Consider the following 8,653-nt stretch of genomic DNA (forward strand, 5'->3'; position numbering starts at 1 on the left):
TAACATCACTGCCCTGCATAAAAAAGGTGCAAAAACAGATCCCTGTTGTGGTGGAGTCTGCGGGCCTATGGGGAAGGGCATGGTGATGATGCATGGTGGGCGTGATGATGGGAGGAGTGGCCGTGGGGGTCGGCAAGGGATATGAGGTGTGCGCGCCGCCTGAGGCGTCGTAGTATGCTGGAGTCGTCCGGCTCGTGCGTGTGCATACGAATAAAGGAGAGCTGCCGGGCAGAGTACGCCCGCGCTCGTACTTGTACAACACAGCCCGGCTCGACTGTCCTTCCGCTCGTGTCTGCCTGCTAAGCATCTCCCATTTCAGTACAGTACAGTACACCTGTAACTACAGACCAATCAGCCTTCTCCCAATCATCAGCAAGGTGATGGAATCCATCATCGCTTCAGATATGAAATCCTTCCTCTTCTCCAATGGCTTGATTTCCAATCATCAATTTGGTTTCAGACCAGGTCACTCTACCCTGGATATGCTGCTTCTGCTCTCCCATCAATGGATGGAGGTCCTCAATGCCAGACAGAAAATCCGAGCCGTATCCCTGGACATATCACGTGCTTTTGACACAGTCTGGCACCCTGCCCTACTCACCAAACTCTCTTCCCATGGTATTCAAGGCCATCTCCACTCATGGCTCGCAGACTTCCTCTCCTGTCACAGTCAACGTGTGGCCCTAAATGGAGTTCTTTCATCCCCTCTTCCTGTGCAGGCTGGAGTTCCTCAAGGTAGCGTTCTGGGCCCTGTTCTTTTTCTGGTTTTCATCAATGATCTCTCGGACTCTCTGGAAAATCCTCTATTTCTCTTTGCCGACGACTCCACCCTCTGCCGTACCATCTGTCATCCCTCAGACCGGCAAGCAGCAGCTTCTTCGCTCACTGCAGATCTGGATAAAATCACAAACTGGTCCAACACGTGGAACATGTCTTTCAATCCAGACAAATCTCACACTCTTACTATGTCTCTTCGAAAGGACCGTTTACAAAACCCCCCCATCCACTTTCTCAACAATCCTCTGGAAGAAGTCTTTTCTTTCAAGCTTCTAGGTCTCACTATCTGCCATGACCCTTCCTGGGAAAGTCACATTTCCAACCTCGCCTCAAAAGCCAGTCGCCGACTGGGAATCCTCCGTCGTGCTAAGTCCTTCCTGGGCCCTCTTGAGCTCCTGACCACTTACAAAGCTTTTGTCCGTAGCCTGATGGAGTACTGCTCTCCCCTCTGGGCTGGTGCTCCTGCCTCCCACCTTTCTCGGCTTCACGCTGTCGAAACCAGGGCATTTAAGATCATCGGCATCTCCCACAATGAAGCTGAGTCTTTGGGCCTCTCACTCAATCACCGCAGGTTGGTCGGTGGTCTTTCTGTCTTCTACCGACTCCTCTCCAGCCTTGCCCCCTGCTCTCTCTGCGATTTGTCCCCACCACATTTCCACAGGGCGCTCAAGGTCCGCCAACAACCCCCTTCTGGTAAAACTACCAAAATCACGAATCACTGCTCATCTTCACTCTTTCATTCCTCTTTTTTCCCGCCTTTGGAATAAACTTCCTCACTCTATTCTTTCCCATTCTTCCCTCCAGGCTTTCAAAACAGCTGTTCACCACCACCTCTTATCTTCCCCCATCCAAATCCTCGATCTTTTCTACCCCCGATAATCCACCCAAGCCCACTTCCTTCATTTCTCCTGCTTTCCTTCCTGAAAGTCCCTGAAATGTCCATCTTCTCTTCGCCATGTTCCCCGTTCCATCCCCATCCCTCTCCCTTCCACAGTTCACCTAATGTGTCTGTTCCATACTGTTTTGTCCCTTCCACTCCCGCCCCTCTTGTCTCATGCCTCCTTGCTGTGAGTTGTGTGTTAACTCTCATACGAGCCTCGACCAAGGTATTCAAAAAAAAAATACTTTCATTGTCCTTATAATCCATTTAAAAGTACTGTTCACCGATGTCTTCATCCTGCAGATAATTTGTACATAAGCTTCTCCTAAACCTTATATAAATGTAAAATAACAAGAAATTTCATAGAATACCTGACCCCCCCCCCCCAACAGCATACAGGAAAAATAATTCAATTGAAATAAAATCATGATTTTAAATGTCGTATAAAAAAACCTTCAGGAAGTTTACCGCCGTTGACAAAGCGTCTATTACACCACTCTATCTAATCGAACGCATTGTATTAGTTATTCGTGCCTGTTGTTTGCGTCTGTTTGTTTCCTGTTTGGAATTATTTTCAAGTTTGTTTGACTGCCAGACAGGGAGATGCACTAAAAAAAAATAATCTCACTCCTCTCTGCCTGTAATTGTGCCCATAATCGCATTTTTCAGTGTTTGACATTTGACCCTGTTCTCTGGGGCAGCAGAGGCAGGGACAAAAAAATGACACTACTCTTGTAACTTCGTGCCATGTGTTGATCATAACTAGCAAGTTTGCTGAATTTGTGCCCAACCGTTTAGGCGATAGCATGACCGCACAAACAGACACAGACAGACAGACAGACAGACAGACAGACAGACAGAGCCAATTACAATATCTGCCCGTTTTTTTTCAAAAAGCGTGGGAATAATTAGAACGGTGCTCGGTGGAGTGCATACCTCCGCCAGGCTGAACAGTTTACGCTTTGTATTACACTGATAGGCCGGATCTGCATCCGGATCTTCACCAAAATCGAATCAATTCGTCCTTGTCAAACACCAAACCTGCACACCAAGTTTCGTCTGAATCTGTTCATAACTTTTTGAGATATCCTGCTCACAGACAGGGGTGAAAACATCAGCTCCATCCACCTTTGGTGGCAGAGGTATAAAGATAATGTGGATAGAATCGATCGTATCTTCCCCATCACCCTCAAAATATTGGAGGGAGTTGTAAAAGAAATAAGGATGTCAAAATGTGGCTTACAGAGGAGCAAATTCCTGGTTCATGCCTGGCGTTAGCTTGATGGTTAGGGTGGTGGCCTTGAGATCCTAGGCTCCTGAGTCCAAATCCCAGTCGGCTGTTGAATTAATACCAGGTGGGGTTGACTCTGCCTGTCATCCTTCCGAGGTCAGCAAAATGAGTGCCGGCTTGCTGGTATCCTGTGTTGGAGTGGCGACCCGTCCAAGATTGTGCCCAATAGCCAATGAGACTGCTTCGGCAGCACCAATGCTCTGCACAGAGTATGGTCCCAATGGATGGATGGATGGAAATTCCTGGTATAATGAGATGAAGCCCCCATGGAGGGTGAAAACGATGAACAGGAATATATGCCGGTGAGCATACCAGATGTATGATGATGTCACAATGACAAATCGAGTGGAATGAAGAATTGCGTGATGTTGAGTGCACCTGTTATTGACGCTTCAAATTGACATTTGTTTCTAAAATGCAAATAACAGGCATGCCTGGTGTTGGCTTAATGTTTGAGGGTGGTGGGCTTGGGATTCTAGAATCCTGAGTTCAAATCCCACGCCGTTTAATTAATACCAGGTGGGGTTGACTCGGCCTGTCATCCTTCTGACGTCTGTAAAATGAGTGCCAGCTTGCTGGTATCCTGCGTCGGAGTGGTGACCAGTCTAGGATTGTGCCCAATAGCCAAGGAGATTGCATAGGCAGCACCAATGCTCCGCCCAGGGTATGGCCCCCCTATGGATGGATGGATGGATGGAAATAACAGGCAAAAGAACTGAACAATTTGAAAGAAGCATAGCAGGGTGGCAAATAATGTGTATTTAATAGTTTGTGTTTTGTTAACATAACGATTAATCTCATCATCCATCCAATGTACCACACATAAAGCACACAAAGAAAGTGAGGATGAATATTAATTAATTTATAAAAACTTTTAAAGTTCTTTTTGAAGTTTGAGGGATAAAGATAAAAAAATTTCAGTATAAAGACGAAGTCGCAGCTTGTGCTTTGTACCGGGAACGAAGGACGCAAGCATTGCGTTTTGCACATCGCCAAAAGGCAGGGGGCTTGCGAAAGATGCCGAGACCCCCCCGAACTCGTGTGCGTAATGGTCCCGATCTGCGGCCCCCAGTTCAAAACGAAGGTGAATGAACCACACGTGCCCAGCCACCTGGGCTGCCACGACTGGGATCCCACTTACAGGTGCAGCGGTCACGACAAACGTAATGAAAGAATTCGTACCTGCGTCGGGATCGTACGTAGATCCGCTGAGACACGTTCCACGTCCATTAATCAGTGCCAGGATGGGGCTCTTGTTCCCGAGGGGAGGTAAACAGCGGAGTCCCGAGCCGCAGCGCTCCGTGTAGATCCCGCACGGCTCCCCGACGGCACGGGCGCACGTCCAGCAGCAGCCGCAGCCCGGTTCCCGGATGAGCTCGCAGGCGCTCGGAGTGTTGCAGCGAGCGCGTTCCGTGGCGTCGCAAGCGGAGCAGCGCACGGGCGACGCGGCTGCCTCCCCCTCGTCCGTTTCGCCCACCGTCGGGACCGGTGCGTCCGTATCCCGGCTCGGATCGAGCGCCGCAGCGCCCGGGCAGGGGCTCATCGAGTCGTGAGAAACCCTCAGCGTCGATACGAGCAGCAGGGCTACGAAGAGAGCGAAAGCTCGGCTCGCCATGCTCCGTACAGGACTTCAAACTTGCCAAGGATCGGAGCGTCCGGCGAGCGAGCTGGAGGACGCACGGATTAAGCAGGGGGTCTGAGAGCGCCGTTTGTGGGCTATTCTTGCTCATTTGACGTGTGCAGAGCTGGAGTTCGACGGCTCTTTATAAGACCACTTGCCCCCTCCTCCCATTGGAACCCCGAAGCATGGCGTCTCCTCCCACCACGACTTGGAATTAAACGCGCATTGAGCGCTCGCTGTGACCGTGCCGCCGGGAGGAGAGTTTGTGCACGCGGTTCAACATGGTCTCCGATGTGGTTGGGGGGGGGGGGTTTGCTTTTTTCCCACTCCACTATATAGTGGATATATCACACGTAGAACAAGGACATCAGGACACATGCGCTTACTTTTACATCAACTACAGGGAAATTGATAGACAATGGACAAATCAACACAGCATGCAGTATCAGTATCTGGGGTATTGAACCTCGAATTCTAACATCATGTACTACATAATGACCTTCAAAAAAAGTAAAAATTAAATTAAAAAAAAAAGACAATTTTATGTCCTTTGATGAAAGTGCATAAGTTCATCACCCCCGCACTGCACGCGGCGTAAAGCAGAGTTAAGCAATTGCTTCACTCTGTCTGCCCAGTCCATGGGTCCATTACTATGATCGAGCAAACCACTCGATTTCAATTGAGTCATATATTTTGAACACTAGAACACAAATCGGAACACAAACCTGCAGTTTAGTAGTACTTTGGCTCAAAATTTGGCAAATTGTACAGAATCTCGTCCTGAGCGTGCGGTCGCGTGCATGTGCATGTGCATACCGTGGTGGAGTAATTGCTTCAGTCTCTGTTTGTGTGTCTAGTAGTCAAACAAAATTGAAAATCATTCCAAACTCAGGAAACTTACTCTTTTTTTTTAAGGATGTCATAAAACACACGAATAACTAATTTAACGTGTTAAATAAGGTGATGCGCAAGAAGGTGCATCAACGGCAGTAAACATATGAATGAATGGTTTATTTAAAAAAAAAAATTTGAATACATCCTTTAAAACTTTTATTTTATTTGAATTGACTTGTATACTTGAACACTGTAGAACACAAATCACCCTGTTTGAACTTCCAAAACCCTTCCGTTTAGCAGTACTTGGGCAAAATTGTACGCCGTCTCGATCAATCAAGCTCGCCACGCGCTCTGAGGGCGAGCGTTAAACGAGATTCAAACAAAATGGCGATGCAACGACAGAGCTAACTTCGTCCAAAGGACCTGTTTGTTTAAGTGCATCTTTTTTCAAGGATCATTCCAAAATCGTCTGTTTCTCCGAGAGGAGTTGGCAGAAGGTTCAGCTCCGGACTGTCCCGTTTAACCCGTCGGCTTTATGTGTGTGCCATCACGCCTGTTATTCAAAATTCAAAAACAAAGCAAATGTTTGTAGATCGTGCTCAGCAATGCAAAGCAAGAGTTGAAAATCCCCTTCCCACGGCCTTTTTCTCAAGACTGTGTGGGGTAAGGTGTTCTATGAACTCTCTCGTTGACATATTGATCTCCGTAATCATGCAGTTTAGTCGCCTCTGAGCTGTCGCCTTGTGGATCAGATTCTTCCGACATCTACATCTGGCAAGTGTATCTTATGGTACACCTGTAGACCAGCAGGACGTCTTGCATTGTGGAGCATGCCTTCTGACAGGTTGCCAGCCATGCTTCATTTGTATGTGTAGAGATGAAAGATCCTTTGATATGTTTCTATAAGATTAGGCCGTTATGGCTGAGCATCTTATCAAGTGCCACTTTCCACGTATGCATCGAATGTAAGGTTCCACACCGCTTTCAGATCTGTAAGCACCTCGGCAGCCCAAACGACACTCCATGAATTGGAAGATTTTAATGAAAGTTCCAGAATGGTACATTTCTAAAGAAGTTCTATGAATCCTTCATTTTTGAAAGACAGTGCACGATCAACCTCAGGTTGCCAATATTCACAATCACAAGCTCTTTATTTCTGAAAACTTTGCCCAAAGCAAAGTAGGAATTGGACATAACTGAAAACAAAATACCCGAGCTGAGGTGAGCTCATCAGCGAATGTGTTCCATTCTCTCGGAACGACATTCATCAACAGGCCATTGTGCTATTTGCCCACAGTCAGAGACAGCAGTTCATTTACGTACGAAGGAAACAATGTTGTGGATCCAGACTGAGATTTCTGCAAATGGATGGTATTCAAACCTTTTTCTGGCTTGTTATATATCCAGACAAAATAATAATCATAAGAAAAACCTCTGGGATGTACTGGGTAAAGCAATCCATCATCATGAGACCACCTTTAAGGTTGGCCGAGTTTGCAGATGTTTTGCATGATGAATGGTGTCAAATCTTTCAGGCACTTTTTGTAAGATTATGGAGACAATGTAGTTTGTTGGTCTGTGCTGAGGCCAACTGTGGAAAAACGACTTGTTAAAGCAACCATTTGCTTTTTGTAGTTGAATGTTTACTGCAGTTGACATGTCCTTTGTTTTCACCTGTGGTTTTGCTCAATCAATTGATGTTCCCAGCAAGTATCCAAAGAAATGTATTATTGGGATTGTGACCAGTTCTCAAATTGTGGAATGTCTGAAATGTTTGCAAACATGAGTATATGTTTGGACAATGAACCACAACACTAAAACTTACTACATTCCATGGCAACTTGTGGGGAAGCCATCAAAGGAGGAATAAAAGGAAAAAAATGATCGACAATGAAGAGAACTTTGGATCGGTCTGTTGGCGGAAAATCCCATCTGAGTATATAGGCTGCGATACTGCAGGGATGTTCGCGGTTCAAATCCCAAATACTTCAATGGTTTGGCCATGTACTTGTATGTACTGTAAAATACAATAACCGGCGTGTTGACGGTGTTTTGAAGAATCTACCGGCCAAGCAGCACACAGTCCGGGAGACAGGGGCGTCGGAAAGCCTCTCTGTGAGTAGTCCGATTATTTCCCAAGCAAAAAAAAAAAACATTACTTTCCTGTAGTAATTCTCTGCAGACTACTGTAGTAGGACCTGTTACCAACTCGAGTATTTGAGAGTACAACTCTCGTATACCATTGTTTTAACTTGCATTTTTGCCTGGATATCATGGCTAACACACATCCAGCCCTGAAACAGTGGTACCTTGCTAAATCTGAAACTGTGAACTCGTTTGAAAATTGGAGACAAAACCTGGGATACTCTTTTGCTTGGCTGAAAGTTCGCTCCATTTCTTACAAAAGGCACACATTGGAACAAGATGAAAAAGACACCCCCACCCCACCGACCCATCCTCCCACAATGGCTTCAATAATACAGGTTAGATAATGCAGACATCAGTCGTTGCACAGCGCAACAGAAAGTAAATATGTTGGAGTTGATGCTGCGCCAAATTACAAATGATTTCCCCGTCATATCTCGCAAAGCCATTGTCAGTCATTCCGCATCTATAGACAGCATTTGGAAAGTAATACAACTCTACTATGGATTCCATCAACGGCTGCTCATTTACTAGATTTTGCGGATATCCATCTAGACCACAACAAGCATCGCAAAGACCTTTATCAACGGCTTGCATTGTGAGGCTGTCCACCTTTTCTATGAGGCTGTCCACCTCATAGAAAACTTTATTGTTCTCACCTGGTTGACGCTCACACTTACTTAGTTAAAGCAGATAGACGGAACGCAACTTACGCTCATGCACCATTGCATCCATCAAAGCCGAGATATCTCGAGCTTTAGCCTCATCACTTGACGAGATCCACTCGACTGAGGATGTCGAAGTGATGCGAGCTGCCATGTCTCACATCGTTGGTCCTGCGATGAAGTCGAGTCTCTGGGACCCATCTCTTTCACATTGCAGACGTAACCGACATTCCGTGTTTTGATTTGCTGCGGTACTTGCGAGAGGGGTCGTCAACCACTCTCCACTAACCCAAATAAATACAAGTTTGTCATAAAATATCCTTGTCTTGTAAAAGTATGCTTTTATATTCCTGATGTCCTTTTCGTGCAACTTATATGTGAACAATATTGTCATATTTTAATTTCCTGATGAACCTTTTTTGAACAAGATAGAAGAG

At 46.2% G+C, this 8,653-nt stretch overlaps 1 protein-coding gene across 2 annotated transcripts in view; it reads right to left on the bottom strand.

Moving 5' to 3' along the window:
- Positions 1-4,703, bottom strand: part of LOC147028861 (insulin-like growth factor-binding protein 5) — an 85,152-nt gene extending 80,449 nt beyond the window's left edge. The window contains exon 1 of one of the 2 annotated variants that reach the window (XM_085879627.1): positions 4,131-4,700. In XM_085879627.1, the coding sequence (XP_085735753.1) occupies positions 4,131-4,563 (433 nt within the window). In that variant the 5' untranslated portion in view covers positions 4,564-4,700. Of the gene's footprint in view, positions 1-4,130 lie in introns of both variants that reach the window. The other variant, XM_085879628.1, reaches the window with a different exon arrangement.
- Positions 4,704-8,653: the final 3,950 nt, after the last annotated feature.

Source organism: Eptatretus burgeri, chromosome 4 (genome assembly GCF_056783735.1).
Source record: "Eptatretus burgeri isolate ZD-2024b chromosome 4, Ebu_testis_v1, whole genome shotgun sequence".
NCBI lineage: Eukaryota > Metazoa > Chordata > Myxini > Myxiniformes > Myxinidae > Eptatretus > Eptatretus burgeri.